The 19,137-nt window shown below is 49.2% G+C and overlaps 2 protein-coding genes across 3 annotated transcripts; both read right to left on the bottom strand.

Moving 5' to 3' along the window:
- Positions 1-163: 163 nt before the first annotated feature.
- Ucn (urocortin) lies at positions 164-547 on the bottom strand. The gene has a single exon (XM_059248384.1). The coding sequence runs from the start codon at positions 545-547 to the stop codon at positions 164-166; it is 384 nt and encodes a 127-aa protein (XP_059104367.1).
- Positions 548-3,107: 2,560 nt separating this feature from the next.
- Positions 3,108-17,128, bottom strand: Mpv17 (mitochondrial inner membrane protein MPV17). Of its 2 annotated transcripts, XM_059248654.1 has the most exons (7): positions 17,059-17,128; positions 8,522-8,637; positions 8,204-8,296; positions 8,025-8,120; positions 7,782-7,814; positions 7,489-7,541; positions 3,108-3,878 (listed from the first exon to the last, which is right to left on the bottom strand). In XM_059248654.1, exons 1-7 carry the CDS (start codon positions 17,126-17,128, stop codon positions 3,809-3,811), a joined length of 531 nt encoding a protein of 176 aa, XP_059104637.1. In that variant the 3' UTR covers positions 3,108-3,808. The 2 variants fall into 2 exon arrangements, with proteins under 2 accessions (XP_059104637.1, XP_059104636.1); XM_059248653.1 differs by lacking the exon at positions 17,059-17,128 and having other exon boundaries at positions 3,109-3,878; positions 8,522-9,122.
- Positions 17,129-19,137: the final 2,009 nt, after the last annotated feature.

Below are 19,137 nucleotides of genomic sequence, written 5' to 3'. Positions count from 1 at the left end.
TCTTGGGCAGTTTTATTTAAAAAAATAGCCACGCAGAGTGCTCAGGGTGACTCTGGGCGGCGCTGCACCGTGGGACTGAGCCAGCCTCGGTCGCTCGCGCTCCAGCCCCGCGGTAGGCAGGGGAAAGGGTCAAGCCTTTCGGGGGGCCCCCACACCGGGCGGATCACTTGCCCACCGAGTCGAGTATGATGCGGTTCTGCTCTGCGCGCTCGCGCTGACTCTGTGTCCGGGCCAGCTCCAGCAGGGTCCTCAGCAGGTGGAAGGTGAGGTCAATGGACAGCGGAGGGTCGCCCCGTCGCTGCCGCTCGCCTGCGGTCCCCGATCCTCCGGCGCGGCGCGGGAAGCGCTCGGCTAACAGCAAGAGGAGCGCGCGGGCGCCGCCGCCCTGATTCCGCGCCCCGGGACTCCATCGGAGACTCGGATCCTGGACCCCGGTCGCCGCCGCCGCCGCCGCCGCAGTCGCCGGGCTCCACTGGCTGCTCCCGGGGCGCAGCTGTGCCAGGAGCAGCAGAGCCACTAGGAGGGCAGCGCGTCCCCTCTGCCTCATGGTGACACCTGCCCTGGACACACAGGGGCAGCATAGGGTGAGGTGCGCTTGGAGCAGCCGCAGGTGACACGAGCCCCTTCTCGCGCACGCCCAGTGCCCCCCGCTGGGACCCTCCAGCTGTTGCCTGGTGTCCACAGCCTGCCCACCAGCCCCAGCCGCTGCACCAGTCCAGTTCCACCCCTCTCTCCCTCCTTCCCTCCCGGCGGGTAGCAGTGGGTGGGCTGAGTGCAGAGTCTTGGTGCTAAGGGAGTCTGGATCGTTGCTCCGAGCCACTCACAGGTTGTCCGAGTGTCTGCCCGGGGTAAGATGGAGCTCCAGTCTCTGTCCCCCGGGACGGGCTTGAAGACGCCTTGGGGAGCACGGGGTCTGTCCCGGGACCGCCGCCAGCCTTATATAGCACCAGGACAGCTCCGACTGACGTCAGCGAAGAACATGAACTGATTGTAGAAGCAATGACAGCGGCAGCTTCGAGTCCAGCAGCTTCGAGCCCCCAGAGGGGCGCGCATCCTGACAATAGGTTTCGTGTCCCTGGAGCTAGTTTTGGAAGCACCCTGGCGTAGGGGAGGGAGAAGCCGGCTGAGGCATAAATTTAGATTGCTCTTTCCGGATGCAGAGTTCTTCCCCCACACAGAATAGACAGAGTGTGTCTCCAGACCAGGCTAGTCCCGGGTTTTCTCTTCTCCAGGACCCAGAAGTGGGCAGGACCGTGGAGCTGTCCGTGGTCCTGAATTTATCCGCAGCCAAGAATCTGGCCAGAAGCTCTGGGGAGAGTCCTGTGCTGCTTAGACGCAGTCCCCAGGCCGGCTACCGGGTCCCCAAACTGAGAACAGGAATGCTCTGCCAGCATTCGACCAACACAGTGCCACCCAAAGGCCCGCTGCCCCAATTGGTCTGTCAGGATTCTTGACCATCTTACAGAGGCAGAATCTAAAATCTACAGGTGTCAGATTGTGTATGACAGAAAAGGGTGTTTGGCTGTTAGAACTTCACGCACTGATCTATCCTGAGTTTGACAAAGTTAGCTTTTTTCCTGGGAGCCACAGAAATAGTGCTATTATACCTTTTTTACCTTCCAGTTAAGATCACTGGTAGGAAGTGAGAAGATTTGGAACCAAATTCCTGCTTTGCCATCAACTCATGGTGTGATCGGGTTCCTCCCTTCTGGAGACGCTGGTGTCTATTTGTAGATGAAGGCCAGGCTTGATCAGACTCCGCTTCTTTCCAGTTATAGACATGTCTGTAGTCTTCCGAAGGGTTTTATCCATGACCTCTCCAGACTCCAGATAATAATGTATTTATTTCTGTGCCTGTAAAGACACTGAGAGGAACCGGGCAGTGGTGGCGCACACCTTTAATCCCAGCACTCGAGAGGCAGAGGCAGGCAGATCTTTGTGAGTTTGAGGCCAGCCTGGTCTACAGAGTGAGTTCCAGGAAAGGCACAAAGCTACACAGAGAAACTCTGTCTCGAAAAACCCAAAAAGAAAGAGAAAAAAAAAAAAAAAAGACACTGAGAGGGTCTCAAAGGGCACTAGGACCCAGAAAAGTTAGAATGACAGACGTTCTAGGCTAGGGATGTAGCTCAGTGTTAGAGTACTTGACTAGCATGCAGAAGGCTGAGTTCAGTCCTGAACATTGGATAGAAAATTGTATCTATAGTAAGTGGGGATGAGCCAGGCAGTGGTGGAGAACACCTTTAACCCCAGCACTCTGGAGGCAGAGGCAGGTGGATCTCTGTGACTTAGAGGCCAGCTTGGTCTACAGAAGAAGTTCCAGGACAGCCAGGGCTACATAGAGAAATGCTGTTTCGAAAAACAAACAACAAAGTGGGGCTGAGTGCTCATTGTTGGGCTATGGGCGTAAAGCTGGCAAGGACGTACAAGTATTTGTGGAATATATGCCATGTGGTAGGAATACCCATAGTCATGCTGTATGATGATGACAACTTATACATACGATGGTGGTGTCACATGATTACAACAGAGCTGAAACATTCCTACCACCTAGCAACAGTAGCCGTCATGGCGTTTTAGTTCATTATTCATGTATTTGTGATGATGCTGGTGGAGACAGTCTATGCTGGCAGGAACATGGAAGGATAGCTTGTGCCATTGTGTACAGTGGGTGCAACCGAATGATAAATGAAATGTTGCTGGTGTATGAATTTGCCAGATCTATCATTACTTTAGAACGTTCTACATATGAAAAAAAAAAAAAAAAGCTCCCTGTTGAACAGTATACCATGTTACAGTGGCAGCAGGAAGATACATCTCATTTTCTGCATCTCACTGCATTCAGAGGCCATGTTAAGCATCTGACTGTTGCTGTCTAAGTATGTTCTATGATGTGTACACAAGGACAACATTGCTAAAGGACACAATTATCACAGTGTGTCCCCATCAGTAAGTGCCAGAGTGAGAAACAATGTTTTTTTGTTTTTAGTTTTGTTTTTTATTAAAATTTTTTCATTCATTTTACACACCAAAGATCCCCCTCTTCCCTCCTCCAGACCCCCCAACGCATCCCCCACTCCCTCCCACAAGAAGGCAAGGGCCTCCCATGTGGAGGCACATTCAGTAGAGGCAAGTCCAAGCCCTTCCCCTTGCCTCGAGGCTGCAAGAGGTGTCCCATCATAGCCCACAAAGCCTGCTCACACACCAGGGATGGATTCTGATCCTACCACCAGGGGGCCTCCCTCAAAGACAGAGAAGAGGGCTTCTATGAGCAAGTGCATGAGGATCATGATGGGGAAACGTGCAGGGACGACCAAACCAATCTAGAGGGAACTCATTAAAGTTGGGTCAATGGCTGTGGAGCCTACATGGGACTGGACTAGGCCCTCTGCATGGTGAGAGAGACAATGTTTTAAAGGTCTTAGTGATTTCAAAAGCAGTTACATTTTTAGAGTGAAATGTGCCATTTCAGAGTGGTAATTCTATCCTGATCAGCAACTCCATACCATGGAAAGAGATAGACTTTTTTTTTTAAGAAAGACTTTATTTTATGCTTAGTTGTGAGTAAGTAATTGGTGTGTATGTGCGTGTGAGTGCAGATGCTTCAGAGGCCAGAAGAAGACATCAGATCTCCTGGGGCTTGGGTCACAGGTGGTTGTGAGCCACCCAGTGTGGCTCCTCTGCAGAGCAGTCCGTGCTTCTGAACAGGTGAGCCACCTCTCCAGTCCTGATCTCTCTTTGAGGATACTGTCCAAGCATTCCAGGGTGAAGGTGCATCAGTGCAAGATGCAAGCCATGAAACCAGGCAGGCTTAGAGCTGATGTGCCTTCCAGGATAGGTAGGAGTTCCAGACAATAGCCACACACTGGACAACGGCCAACCTAGGGAACAGGACACTACCATGAAGAGGAGAAGGGGCAGGATAGGAAGAGTAATGGAAAAGGACTTAGAAGTTGCAGGTTCGGGCCTCCTTCCTTTGAGCCCCATGGAGGAGGGACTGTATGGTTTGGACCAGGGGACAACCAGTCCTGCTCTACCTCAGAGCTCTGCCTCTCAGACGAAGGCCTCAAAGCTTAAATACCCCCCCCCCCCAGCTCACCCCTTTACTTATTAGTTCTGTATGTGTGTCTACGCATGCACATGGGATTCAGAGGACAACTTTGGGAGGTGGTTTTCTCTTTCCACCATGTGGTTCCAAGGAAGGAGCTCAGGTCATCAGGTTGGCGGGAAGGGCTCTTACCCACTGAGTCATCTCACCGGCCCACCAGAACTCTCCTTACTCTCCTTCCACAAATGACTCGTCATCCGTGCTCTAGCTAGACCTTTCCAAATATATCTGTACACCTTCTACCAGCCAAGATTTCACTTCCAAAAATAATGCACTACCTGTCATACAAAGTAGCCACATTCATTCATATATATATGATTTATTTATTCACTCTCAGGCTCTCATATAGTCCAGGCTAGTCTTGAACTCTTGTAGTCTTGAACCAAAGACAGTCTTGAACTCCTGATCCTTCCGCCTCTGGCTCTTTAGTGTTCTGGTAATAAGTATGCACCCTCATGCCTGGCCTTTTTTAAAAAAAAAATTATGTGCATTGGTGTTTTGTCTGCATATGTCTGTGTGAGAGTGTCAGAACTTGGAGTTACAGACAGTTGTGAGCTACCATGTGGGTGCTGGGAATTGAACCCGGGTCCTCTGGAAGAACAGTTGGTACTCTTATAACCACTGAGCCATCTCTCCAGCCCCATGCCTGGCCTTTTACAGAAGACTCAAGCCTGGTTCTGAACACCCACACTTGACACCTCACAATGGTCTGTATCTCCAGCTCCAGGGAGTCCAGTGTTGTCTTCTGGTGTCTGTACAATCTGCACACACATGCATATAGCAGCCACACACATTAAACAAAGTAGTTTTTTGTTTGTTTGTTTGTTTGTTTGAGGCAGGGTCTCACTGTGTAGCCTTGGTTAGCCTGGAAACTCATTATACAGATCAGGTTGGCCTTGAATTCATAGAAAGCCAACTGTCTTTACCTCTGAGTGCTGGAACTAAAGGCATGTGCCACCCAGCAAAATTTTTTTTAATCTTTTTTTTTAAAAGATTTATTTATTTATTATGTATACAGTGTTCTGCTTGCATGTATACCTGCACACTGGAAGAGGGAACCAGATCTCATTGTAGATGGTTAGGAGCCACCATGTGGGTGCTGGAAATTGAACTCAGGACCAGTCCCAATTTTTTTTTTTAATCTTAAAAAAATAAAAAATAAATAAAAAATTTAAAATTTGTACTTATGCCGGGCGGTGGCACATGCCTTTAATCTCAGCACTCGAGAGGCAGAGCCAGGCGGATCTCTGTCAGTTCGAGGCCAGCCTGGTCTACAGAGCGAGATCCAGGACAGGTACCAAAACTAAACAAAGAAAACTTGTCTCAACAAACAAACAAACAAAAAAATTGTACTTATTTTTAATTTATGCTATTTTATCTATTTAAATATTTATATATTTTGTTTTTAAAATGTTTTTTGAGGGGCTGGGGAGATGGCTCATTGATCAAGAGACTTACCGCTCTTTCAGAGGACCTGGGTTTAGTTCTTGGCACACACATGGTGGCTCACAATGGTCTGTGAATCCAGTTCCAGGGTATCTGACGCCCTCTTCTGACCTTCCTGGGCACCAGGCGTACATGGGGTACACATATACTTATGCAGGCAAGATATTCATATACAAATAAGTAAAACTTTTTTGAGACAGGACCTAGTGTGTCTCAGGAGGGTCCTGAACTCCTAATATTCCTGCTTCTACTTCCTAAGTGCTGAGGTACTTGACTGAGTTACTATGACTGGCCTAGATAGGCCTACTTTAAAATAACCTTGCTCAAGTGTGGCGATATGTCTGTAATACCATCATTCAGGTGACTGAGGTGGGACTGTACATTTGAGCTTAGCCTGGCTATTGAGACCTTGCATCAAAAAAATTCGTTAACTTTGTAGGCATTATAAAAATAAATAGCAGGGTAGATATACCTAATTGTGCTATACTGTATCTTTGCTCAGATATTAAGTCTAATTCATTCATGCAATAAATAGACCCAGTTTGTACTAATTCTGAACTTACTAGGAATGAATAAGAATAAATCTAGGCTCTTTTATCTACTTTAAAAAAAACCCTTGCTTTAGTTTTTTTGTTTGTTTGTTTTGGTTTTTCAAGACAGGGGTTTCTCAGTAGCTTTGTGCCTTTCCTGGATCTCACTCTGTAGCCCAGGCTGGCCTTCGAACTCACAGAGATCCACCTGGCTCTGCCTCCAGAGTGCTGGGATTAAAGGCGTGCACCCGGATGACCTTGCTTTAGTGCTACCAAGGACTGATGTTTAGGATTTAGCTCACAAGTCTGTATTCTTTTCAGTTAAGCTATTTGTGTAACTGTTAACCACATTACCTCTGAACAGTTTCATATTTTCCTGTGTTCTGAAGACCCCCTCATTCTTCCAGCCCCCTTTGAATACCACTCTTAATTTTTTTTAATTTTAGATTTACTTATTTTTATGTTATGTTTATAGGTATTTTATCCACATGTATGTGTGTGCAGTGCCATGGAGGCCGTAATATGGTGTAGAGTCCTCTGGAACTAGAGTTACATACAGTTGTGAGCCACCACGTGGGTGCTGGGAATTGAACCTGGGTCCTCTGAAAGAGCAACAAGTTCACCAGGCAATGGTGGTGCACGCCTTTAATCCCAGCACTTGGGAGGCAGAGGCAGGCGGATCTCTGTGAGTTCGAGACCAGCATGGTCTACAGAGCAAGATCCAGGGCAGGCACCAAAACTACACAAAGAAACCCTGTCTCGAAAAACAAACACAAGCAGCAAGTTCTCTTAATCACTGAAACATCCCTCCAGAACTTCTTTTTATTATTACTATTATTATTATCATCATAATCATCATCATCATTATTATTTTGGTTCTTTGAGACAGGGTTTCACTATGTAACCTTGGCTGTCCTGGAACTTGCTCTGTAGACCACGCTGGCCTTAAAGGTGTGCACCACCACCATCTGGCTTTTTTTTAATTGCATTTTAGCAACAAGCTTTATTACTAGGACAAAATAATCTCCAAGGCAAACTAACCAGATAAGGCTCCTACTTAGCCTTGGACTCTACCTTTCTGTCTAACTCAGGCCTCCGTGTCCCACAGCCAGGCACTGTCCCTGCATACGAGCCACCAAACATGGAACCTCAGGTGGGATGGAAAAAGGTTTGTGGGAACCAAAGCCTTCCAGGGGAGCTGACAGGTCAGCCAGGGGCACTCTAAGATGGTCTCTGTAAAGGATCAAAGGTTTTAAATGAAATGCTGGAGACCCTGAGGAGGTCCGACCAGGACACAGTGAGCTGGATGCAGTCCTGAAGTAGGCCAAGATTGAGATGATTATCATTGTGTCTCCAACTGGGAAATGGAGATCTCCCTTCAAGGGTGGGGTAGGGAATCTGTCATACCTGTAATGCAGGGGGACCAGGTAGAAGTTGGCTAACTGCACAGCAGGCCAGAGCTATAAGGAGAAAATATGAAGGTCAGTGGGTGCCCACTCCCTGACACCCAGACTCCCTGTCCAGCCTGGCCCCACTCCACACAAGAAAAGGCTGAAGGTGGGTGTTTCCCTGGTCAAGGTACCCATGTGGAGAAGGAGAGAGTGATCCTAATAGAGGAATTCCTATGCTATGAGGGCCCCAACCTCAGGGCACTTCTGGACTAAAGGAGGCCGAACAGCTAGTGAGGGGTCAACTCTTACGTAGTAGTTGGTGATGAGAGCGTCAGGGTAGTCCTGAAAAGAAGGGAACAGTTAACACTCACATATCGAAGTAGCTGCCACAGCCCTGCATGAAAATCACACACACAGACGCCGTTCCCAGAAGACAGTCCTGCCCCAATGCCCCTCGGCTCCTTTCCGCCCGAGTCTGAGCCTCCCCTTAACATCACTTATGCCAGCCTCCTCCCTTGGGGCAGCTAGCCTGCTAGCTAGAGAGCCACTTACCCGCTTTAGTTTGGCCCAATTGTCCTGGGCTGACATTCCGTTGAGTACCCCTACCAGGGGGAGGAAACAGCCTAGAAAACACGGGGCAAAGGCCCCCTAGGGAAGAGGAATCAAGTGAAAGCTGAGTGCCCACAGCCCCAACCAGGCTCTCCTCCCCGACTCCCTTTTCCTTAGCTCACCTGATCTAACAACATCTTCTTCAGTACGTCCACCTTGGTGGTGCCGGGGATAAGGCGGTCCAAAACCCTATACCAGCCTCCGACTACAGGGCCCTAGGAGCAAAAAACAGGGCAGCAGGGCACAGTGAGGGACCCTTGGTTTCTCTGTCACCAAAGCTCCTCCCAAGACAGCAGAAACCAAATCCTGAGGAAGGTAGACTCTAAGAGGAAAAGAGGGCACAGCCTGGCCTCGGTGTGAGCGGCCGATGGGCACTACAGGGTGGCAGAGAATGATTTCCACTGCCCAAGGCCCTGCAGTCCCACTGTAAGAGAACTTACCACAAAGCCACAGCCCATGCACACCATGGTCAGGGTCCGGCCTGTCTGGTGTTCCTGGAGACCCCGCCTCTCCACCAGTTGCTGTGAGATAATGTCACCTAGGCCCATCAGTGACCCTGTGCAGGGTACACAGGTGTTATCAGGACATCTCCCAAAAGGTAAGTCTGTTGACCAAATGAGGCTCGGCACTCTGAGACCTGGGACTTCGTTCTGACAAATGACCAGTCCTTTCTTGCTGCCTTGAAGCCCTCTGCTCAAGGATAGGAGATCTCTCATGTGTCCTATCAAAAACTGGCAGGGCATGTCTGGCATCCCAGCACTTTGGAGGCAGAGGTAGGATTGTTATGAGTTTGAGGCCAGCCTGGGCTACACAGGGAGTCCCAGGCCAGTCAGGGGTACACAGTGAGACCACATCTTAAAACAAACCATGAAGGAAGGGGGTGGGGGCAGAAAAACACAGGAGGTGAGCAGGCCAGGATCTGTGAACATACAGTAAGTTGTAAGGGGACCAGGGCTGAAACCCAGATAGAAGAAAGGAAATCTAAAGTCTATGGCTAAGAACTGCAGAGACCAGGATTGAAAGGGCCTCCCAGAGCATTCCATCTATTCTATTTTATATATATATATATATATATATATATATATATATATAGATATATATATATATAGATATAGATATAGATATATAGATATATATCTTATTCTAGGTGTGGGAATGAAGGTCCATGACTTCATAGAGCTGGTAATAGAGAACCAGGTAGCTTGACTCCTAGACACTATTCTTTTGAGGACCCCCAAAGACTAACAGACTCTGTGCAGGAGAATAAAAAAATAGTCTCTACTTCCTGCAAGCTCAAAGCTAGACCTGGCCAATGTCTTTTGCTTTGGTCTTAGGAGTCTTTATTGATAGATAACAGTATGGATAACTCTTTCTAAAATGTGCTCAAACAGTGCCAGAGAAGATGTTGACTTGTTTTGATAATAAGAGCCTCCTCCCCAAGGAAGAGTCCTGGCCACCGAGGACACACACAGGAAGACAAGCCCAGACTCTCCTTTCACACCCTTGAGTTGGCTATTGGACTTAGAGCCATTTCCCCTCAGACCTCTGCCCCTGCTTCCCCTCCCCTAACTGCATAGACGCCCACTCCTAGAAACCAAGACAGAATAGGAATCATCACTATTTAAAGCCTCCAGCTTGTCATGATGGCGTGATGGTTTCTCACAAACAGTCACAGGTCCGCTTGGGAGTGACCGCATGATCTCCAGCGCGCCCATCCATCTCACTGAGTAATGAGAGTCCCCTCTAGCCCCGGAGCCACCACTGTCCCCATGCCCTCAATTAGCACTGGGCAAACACATCCTTCAACCCCATTCCTTGGTCTGGAGCTGGCTCTGACGTCCATGCTGACTGCACATACAGCTCTGTTCTCCCCCCACAGCCTCTCCTACAGCACTTCCTCAGACCAACCTAGTCAGAGGCAGCTGGGGAAAGCTAGGAGCTAGAGCCGGTGATAGGCAACCCTAGGTGACCCGGGTGGCTGGCCATCAGGCAGTTCTTCATCTTAGCATCCCATCAAGTCCGTGCTGCCTTTCCCGCCCCCACCAATCTCCCCCAAACAGTCAGGCCTGGTCTCCCCAAGGGCAAGGTCAGAATTCCTGGAGGTTGGGGGTGGGTGGCCAGAGTAGACTCCTAGACATGTTTGTTGTCGTCCCCACACATAACCAAGCCCCTGATAGGTGCTCAGAAAATAGTCAGACCAAAACCTACAGTCCCAAACAACCAGATTGCTTGGGGGAAAGGCACAAAGAACTCTAAGCTCAACCTGAAGAATTGTGTCAGGCACCGAGTGTTAGGGTGTCAGGGAACCCAGAGTGTGCTCCCTGTCAGTTACACTTCCCTCAGCCCCACTGCCTCCCAGTGTGTGGCCATCAGCTGTGTGCTCGGGGCTCTCTTCAGGACTCTCTCCTGGACTATGCATAAAGGGGAAAAAATGACCCTAGGAAGGCTGAAGGCACTTGGGAAATGAGGGGACAACAGTCCACTTTGATAAGATAGTGACAGTTCACAAAGGACTCAATTAGTCCTCACAGAAGGTCTGGGAAGTAGGCAGCCACAGGTCCATCTAACTAAGGAGTCTTTGAAAGATGGAGTGACCTAGTAAGGAGTAGAGTTTGGATCAACTCAGGCCAGGGGCGCAAGGCCAGAGCATAGGCAGAAGCAGGCTCAGAGACCACGGGCTACCCTATCCAAGTAATGTCTAAAAGATCCACATAGGGAAGAAGTGCCCTGGGCAGGCACAGTGGCACATGCCTGTAATCTCAGCTCTTGGGAGGCAGAGGCACGAGGATTGTTTCAGGCTCAAAGAGAGCATGATCTACATGGTGAGTTCTAGGCCCGACAGGGCTATGTGTTGAGACCTTGTCTCAAGCAAAACCAAATAAAAAATAGAAAAACAAATCAGGGGCTGGAGAGACGGCTCAGTAGTTAGTTATTAGCATTTGTTGCTCTTGCAGAGGACCTGGGTTTGGTTCCCAGCACCCACATGGCAGCTCACGACCATTTCTAAGTCCAGTTTCAGGTGATCTATTGGTCTCTTCTGGTCTCTAGGGACATTAGACACAGTTGTGATGCACACACATTCATGTAGGTGCATACACACTTAAGAACACTAAAAAGCTTACTATGTACTCATGCACTGCTGTATTACCCCGAGACTATCCCCTCTGTTCCTCGTTATCCATAGGGAAGACAGGCAGCAATATTCTCAGAAAATTGATATGTGCGTATTTCCTCTCTTCATGACTTATCAATAGTTATACAAAGTAAAGGCAGAACTGTAATGAAAACCAGTTTACCGATGCCATGGGCCTGGAAGCCTTCAGCCATTGAAAAAGGACTACCTGTGGTGTCTTGGTGTCCACGAGAGTAAGTGGAAGTCCCCTCTCATAGGTTGTTTGTTTGGAGGGGTGAGTCCCTGGCATATTGATGATGAGTAGCCCATATGTGTTTGTACTTAGACCATCTGATTCCTGGGTGGCAGGGGAATGGGGAAGGACTCACCCTTTAGTTAAAGTGTGTCCATTATATGATGCATGAAGACTGCAGCTCCTGATTGCTTAGGGTACTTGGATAAACTTCCTTTGGGGAGGTGAAAGTGACCTGTACAGATTCTCAGACAGTCGTAGTATGGTGCCTGTTTTTTCTTTCACAGTAAGAGTAGGGAGCAAAGTTGGCGTGGGTGAGCACTGTCTGAGTATCCCCTAGCCCGAACCTTTGAGTCTGGGTCCCAGACTGCACCCATCAAGTCTGAGGCAGAACCAGGTGACATGCCATCTTCAGAGCAATGACCTGAGGAGGGACTCTGTAGGCCCACCCAGGTCTGTTCATTTCTGACATAACAGTATCCTGAAGCTTGTCTCCTGTTCATAGGAGATTATGGCCACTGGACCAACAACTCCTGCAACAACTCCAGGATGGCCGAAGACTTTGGTCCACGCCAAGAGCAAGGCCTGCATTCCTGGCCCAAGCGAGCCTTCCTCAGGAAGGACTCAAACATCCAAACCCTTTCCTGTTGTCTCCAGCCCAGAACCCAAACACCCAAACCACTCCGGTATCTGGTTAACCAGGACGGCCTAGTGATCTGGTTCCTCTCTCCTTGGACTTGAGAGTCGGGAGTGGGAAGTCTCAAAACACATCATGTCCAGAGCCCTGGTGGGCCAGGGTGAGAGGTTGCTGGGCAGTAGTGCCCCAAAGCCAAGCTGGGCACAGAGCCTAGTGAGTAGATACTGGTTCTGAGTATGACATCATGCCTCTGGGCAGATGCCAGTTCTCATTCGTCACTCCCCACTGGGGGAGGGGGAGGGCGGGGGATGTTTGGCTCTGGACACTGATCTACTTGAGACCATCCCTGCCCATCAATGGAAAAGCCCCAGCCTGCCCACCCCCTTCCAAGGCATGAGTCCTGCTTTCCCCTTTATTCCTACACTTGCTTTTGGAAAGAGTCCTATGTGCAAGAAAATAAAGTGTTGACGGAAGATGAGATGCAGATGGGCAGGAAGTGCCTTCCTGAAAGGAGAGGAAGCATCCCTTTAAATATAGGAGGTGGGGTCTGCGGGGAAAGCTATTCCTGGCACTGAGCCAGAAGTGCTGCTGACTAAGGGGCCTCCTGGCTGCTGCAGGAGCTTGACCTGAGCCAGAGCCTGGGGCAGCCGAAGCTCCATTGAGAAGGGAAACATATTCCCTGGCATGGGTCTAAGTGCTCAGCTCACTCCTGTCCACAAGCATCCTGTTGAAGAAAATGAGACAAAATGCCCAGTCCTGCGGCTTCTCACGGTTAAACCCAGCTGGGTGGACACTCAGTGTCCTGAGGCCCCAGTGGTTCAAGGACAGGTAGTGGTGCCCAGATTCTAATGCCAGGTCTAGAACTGTGCGTATGACATCTAAGCACACGTCATACCCTGCTTATGCCTCTGTTTCCCTTTCTGCAGCACCAAGGTCCCTGAGACTCACATTCTGGCTTAATTCAGGTCCCAAGGAAATCTGCCTACAGTTTAGCGGCTCGGGTGGCCTGCAATGGATGGAACTGGGCCCTGGGCTCTGGGCCCACTGGAGACTGGAAGAGCCCTCCAGAAAGGAAGGGATGAAGCTGACTCAGACTGCAGAACACACAGTCAACCTTTCCCCCAGGCTGCCCTGGTCGTGACTCTGGCTTGGCCCAAAAGTGATGTATTGGCCACTTCCGCTGAACCACTGCAGATCTTGATTCCCCTGCCTCCTGCTCTAGCCACAACTGCAGTTAAAACAGACGGCTTCCTTCAAGCCCGTCATACCCAGGGTCTCACCATTAATGCCTTTGGGGACCACACATGTGTGAAAAGGTAGTAGAGGAATTGATTGTTCCCTGGGGTGAAATGCTGGCCAGTGTGGGAAGGAAGCCAGTGAATTAAGGCCTCTTCTCCAGAAATAACTATTCATCTGATAAGGCATTTCAATTTGCTTTTTAGTCAGTTCCAAGGTATGGAGCCCAAGAAGCCCTGAAGGGCGGCTGATTTAATAATGCACCCTTCATACCGCTCTCCCTCTTGCCCTCGGGAGGGATTACATTCTAACCTGTACATAAGCTTCAGGCTCTGCTGCTCGGAAGACCAAGGCTAAGATAATTATCCATAAGCTGGGCATAGTGCACGTCTATGATCTTGGCACTTGAAAGGCTGAAGTAGGAGGACTGATGAGTTCAAGGCTAGCCTTAGCAACACAGTAAGTCTAAAGCAAGACTGAGCTGCACAGTGAGATTCTGATTGAAAATAACCAGCCTTGGGTTGGAGAGATGGCCCAGCTCTTCCGGAGATCATAAGTTCAATTCCCAGCAACCACATGGTGGCTCACAACCATCTATAATGAGATCTGGTGCCCTCTTCTGACATGCAGGCATACATGTATGTATAATGAATGAATGAATGAATGAATGAATGAATGAATAACCAGCCCTGGCATAGTGGTACACACCTTTAATCCCAGCACTCGGGAGGCAGAGACAGGTGGATCTCTGTGAGTCCCAGACCAGCCTGGTCTACACAGTAAGTTCCAGGACAACCAGGGCTACACAGTGAGACCCTGCCTCAAAATAAACAAACAAACAAATAAATAAATGGGAAATAATTAAAAGATACTTTTCCATGTTTAGATTTGGGGGAAATGGAACAAACCCAGCTCAAACCCCTCTATAAAAAGAGGAGTCTGCTATACACGAGTTGCCAATAATCATAGGAAGGGCCAAGTCCTTGACCTTCAAGTTTATTGTACATTAAAAAAGTTCCAAGCGGGCTGGAGAGATGGCTCAGAGGTTAAGAGCACCGACTGCTCTTCCAGAGGTCCTGAGTTCAATTCCCAGCACCCACGTGGTGGTTCACAACCATCTGTAATGAGATCTGGTGCCCTCTTCTGTATATATAATAAATAAATAAATCTTTAAAAAAAAAGTTCCAAGCCGGGGGGGGGGGTGGGGCGGTGGCATACACCTTTAATCCCAGCACTCGGGAGGCAGGGGCAGGAGGATCTCTGTGAGTTCGAGGCCAGCCTGGGCTACAGAGTGGGTTCCAGGACAGGCACCAAAACTACAGAGAAAACCTGTCTCAAAACAAACAAACAAACAAAGTTCCAGTCCGTTCCAGGAGAGAACTGATTTCATGCACGTAACCCATGTGCTCTAACACACATACTATAAATAATATAAAAAAACAATAAAAGGCACAGGAGGATAGGCATATCGTCCAGAGAGAGCGTCCTTGCTAGCATGTGTGAGGCTGTAGCTTCCATCTTTAGTACTGTGAGTAAATAAATAAATGACACTTTCTTAGCTGCTTCTCGGAGATAATTCCCCTAACTGACCTTTCAAGTTCTAATTGAGGAAACTGAGGCCCAGAGGTTTATTGATGTGGACTAATTAGGCAGCTACTAAGTGCTATGCTCTGAGATTCAGATCTTGGCCTTCCAGTTCCAAGTCTGAAATCTCTGTTGTGTTTCCCGGTGTGAGCTATCCCAGGGGACCTCTGGAGCCACTGTGCTCAGAAAACAGTCCAAAATGGTAAGGCGAGCTAAGCCCACCCCACCCTTTATTTGTTGGTTGGTCCAAGAGCCTGAGCAGCAAGGAAGGAAGTCTGGGAGAAATGTTAGGAGGCTACAGGTTGCTTCAGGACCAAACAAGGATGCGGCGGTGTCAGGAGAAACAGACATATGAGACCATGTAAAGAGCGTGCCACAGACACACCAGGCAGCCCAGTTAACCCCATTTCTGCACCTGCACCCTTGAAGCTAACGCTAGTTCCTGTCTTTGTTGGCTACGGATCACCTAGGTAGGGAAACATGACTGTCCTGCCCTCTCCGCTCTTGATGGCCGAAAGGGGGGACCTTTCTATCTGGCAGCCAGGGGCCCCGAGGGAATCTGAGGCTGGGCAAAGGGCCCAGCGTGTCAGTTCCCATCACAGCCACACGGTCCAGTATGAGTCACCACACACTCATCCAGGTGAGTCATGCGGGCCGGACGCTCTGAGGACAAGAGGTGGATGGGCACAGGATGCTATCGAGGGGCTCGGGAGGAGCACAGGGGTCCACCTCCCGGCCAGTCATGTCGTGAGTGTAGGTTCTAACGCTCACGTAGGGCTCTTCTGCTAACAAGACCGCCGCTCTCCGCTGGCCTTTAGCCTCGCCCTTTCCTCACAGAAGCCCACAGCCCTCCTTAGAATACAGGGGTCTTTCTCTAAACACAGGCAAGGCATGTTTGTGACCCGATCTCTGATGGTCAGGATTGATGATGCTTCCCTGTCCTGTCCCCTTGTCCTGGCTAACCAGCAAAGTGAAGGTGGGAACCGCGGCTGCTTCATCACTGGTGTGGAGTAAGAAGGCCCTGGTTAGCACACTGTCTGATGACAGGCATGTAAGAAAAGCGAAACAATGACGTGGGCCAAGCTCAGCACAGCGGTCATGTAGCCAGCTGTGGTGGCTCATGCTTGGAATTTCAGCATCCAGGAGGCCGAGACGGGACTGCTGCAAGTTCAAGGCCAGCCTGGCTACATAGTGAATTCCAGGTCAGCCTGGGCTAGGGTGTGACTCTTGTCTTGAAATAAAAATGAAACAAAGAAGTGAAATATATAAACTGAGGAGACTCCAAGAGTCCTAAAGCTGAGTACTGACTCAGAAGCACTGTTTTATTATTTAAACTTCAGATACACGACTGCTTTGCACATTTCATAATAAAAAAAATACTAAGGAAAAATAAACTGGAGTAAGTTACTTCAGCACTTAGGTGTGTGATCGACTAATGTGGACTCAAGTAATCTAACTAACAGACCTTTGGAGGCCCCTATGACACAGTGTACGTGTATGAATGTGCTGGGCACACTATGAAATGCAGGAGGACAACATTTAGCTTCTCGAGGTGGGTAGTCTCCTGGGGGCAATGCTTTTAAGAATGGACTATTTATGCCAGGCAGCGGTAGCACACCCCTTTAATCCCAATATTTGGGAGGGAGAGGCAAGTGGATCTCTAAGTTGAAGGCCAGCCTGATCTACAGAGGTCCAGGACAGCCAGGGTTATTCAGAGAAACCCTGTATTGAAAAACCAAACCAAACCAAACAAACAAACAAACAAGACTACTTAGGTTTGTGAGGACTTTAAGTATTACTGGACAGAACCATGTGTCTCTTTTCACTTTCAAATTATTTGAAATTATGTGTGTGTGGAGTGGGTGCAAGTGAGTGTAGGCGCCCCAAGTGGCTGGAGGTGACCGATCTCCCTGGAGCTGGAGTTCCAGGTGGCCCTGAGCCACCTGACATGGGAGTTGGGTCCTCCTCAAGAGCAGGAGGTGCTGTTAACTTCTGAGCCATCTCTCTAGCGCCCTAGTGTATATATTTTAGGAATAGCTTTGGGACCTCGCCCTCCAAAACAGAATAATTTGAGGTGAGAGGAAGTCAACCCCTCCAGGAGGAAGTGAGTGCCGTAATGTGGGCCTCTTCCTCCTCAAATCCCAGAGAGACTCACCAGCTGTCAGAACCTGGACTTTCCACGGATGTGCAGCCAGGGCCCTCTGGTATGCCCGCCAGAGTGCCATGCCTCCTGTCAAACAAGAGGACACGTCACTCCCACTGCCCCTCCTTACGGTAAAGAACACGCCCGCCGTTTCCTATGCTAACTCTCTCCACTTTCAAAACCTGCAAGTGAGAGGCCTCGGGAAGGCTGCTTACTGGGCGGCGTCCTGCCTCCCGATCTCTTTAGACAACTGGAGAAGGGGCAGTCAGGTAACCTTAGAATTCCTGGAGGCTGCCTCTGCCACCCCAAACCCGGTCCTGAAGCAAGGCTGCCTGGGGCCTCCAGACCCGATCCAGACACTCACGAGGTCAGGTTTACTCTAGCTTCCATCCAGTCTAGGTCCTCCCCTCACCCCAAGCAAACACGATAGGTCTCCGAATCCAGACTCAGTTGGAACTAAACTGCATTCTGAGTGCAACTCCACACCGGAAATACACCACGATCTGGGGCTGGAAGGTCACATGACCTGCAGGAGCTCATGGCCCTCAGCGCTTCACACTACTGACGACCAAAATCCTCCACTCACCTGAATGCTAGCAATGCGTAGAACCTTCTCCCACGTGACAGGAGTTGGCCGAGAGACTTCCGTACCGAGCCCCGCCCCTTCCGTCCGCATGCTGCTGTCGTTTGGACACTTGTAGTCCAGGAGGAATGTGACTGGGACCCTTGATATCCGGTGGAAGGTGGCTCAGCCGGCCACCTAGCGGGCAGCCTCCTTTTCGTAGACTGCACCAAAGACCGTGTGGGACCTGGTCCGTGCTTCCCTACACCTCGTCTGGTCCCCGACTCCCAGGCTGTCAGCCAGAGGTCTGCACTGCCCAGTCTCCCCGAGCTAGCCAGGTCTGGACTCCCTTCTGTTTGGAAACTTGAATGGTGGATTCAGACTTGGTCTATTTTTGTGCTCCATACCAAAACGTTTTGTCCGAAATACCTTTTTTAACTTGCAGGCGGCTTCCACAAGAACCACCGGCATAGCAGAATTTGAGAGCCCAAATGTAACAGGCTGCACGGCCTTTGTCATGAGTTTGTAAAATGATGGGCTTAAGTGTGCCTCTCAGGACCCCCAAGTTCTAGAGATGTGCAAGAGGGGACTCAATGGAGTTTTTTTGTTTTAAATGTGTTTCTAGAGTTATTTTAAGCAAAGAGGCATACAACTGTTTGAAAACCAGTTTAGGAAATCTAAGTCTCCTTCCAACTGTAACACCTTAAGAATGTATCTATTCTGAAGTCTTGAGAAAGCTCAACCTTTCTGTTCTCTATGTGCCTACTCCCAGCTCATTTACTCAATTCCTTCCTGTACGATTCCTGGAGGGTGGATCCTATTAACTACTAGAGAATAAGGACTGAGTGGAATTCAGATTCCTGTGTACAGAACATACTAAAGGAATTTACAGCAGTAGATGTAATAAGAGACCAAATGTGCAAGATTGGAAGTGTTTTTAAGCAAGAACGTATGGATTCAAATCTCTGTGCCAGTTTTGGTAGTTATGTGACCTTATTCAGACTGCTTAATCTTTCAGAATCTAATGATTACATAAAAGTCTATACCCCATAGACTATGTATGTATGTTTGTATGTATGCAAAGCACCCAAAACAGAGCAAATGTATCCATCCAGCCTTCTCCTCTGAAGCACATGGAGTCCCGTCCTTGTCCACCCCCCACACTGATTGGAGAAATGCAAAAAGTTCCCTGGTGAAAATTGACCTGTTTTTGTTTTTTTGTTTGGAGGGGAGAGGGTAAGGGGGTGGGACCTGAACCAAGGGACTTGTACATGCTAAGCGCACGCTGTTCCACTAAGCTCTAATCCCACTCCTGAGATGGGACCGTGAAGGATGAACAGGGTTTAAGGGATGCTGGGAAAAGACAACTGGAGAAGACATCAAACTAAGTAAGACACAGGGAAGAAAGAGCAGGAACAAGGGGTATAAAGTGGGATAACCGGGAAGGAAGGAAGGAAGGAAAATGAGAAAAACTTCACGGGAAAGAAAAGGACAGGCCAGGAAACATGGTCCACATTTCCTTCCGAGTT

The sequence above is a fragment of the Peromyscus eremicus genome, chromosome 22 (assembly GCF_949786415.1).
Source record: "Peromyscus eremicus chromosome 22, PerEre_H2_v1, whole genome shotgun sequence".
Classification (NCBI taxonomy): Eukaryota; Metazoa; Chordata; class Mammalia; order Rodentia; family Cricetidae; genus Peromyscus; species Peromyscus eremicus.
The sequence above is the reverse complement of the archived record's forward strand: the minus strand, read 5'-3'. Positions and strand labels throughout refer to the sequence as shown.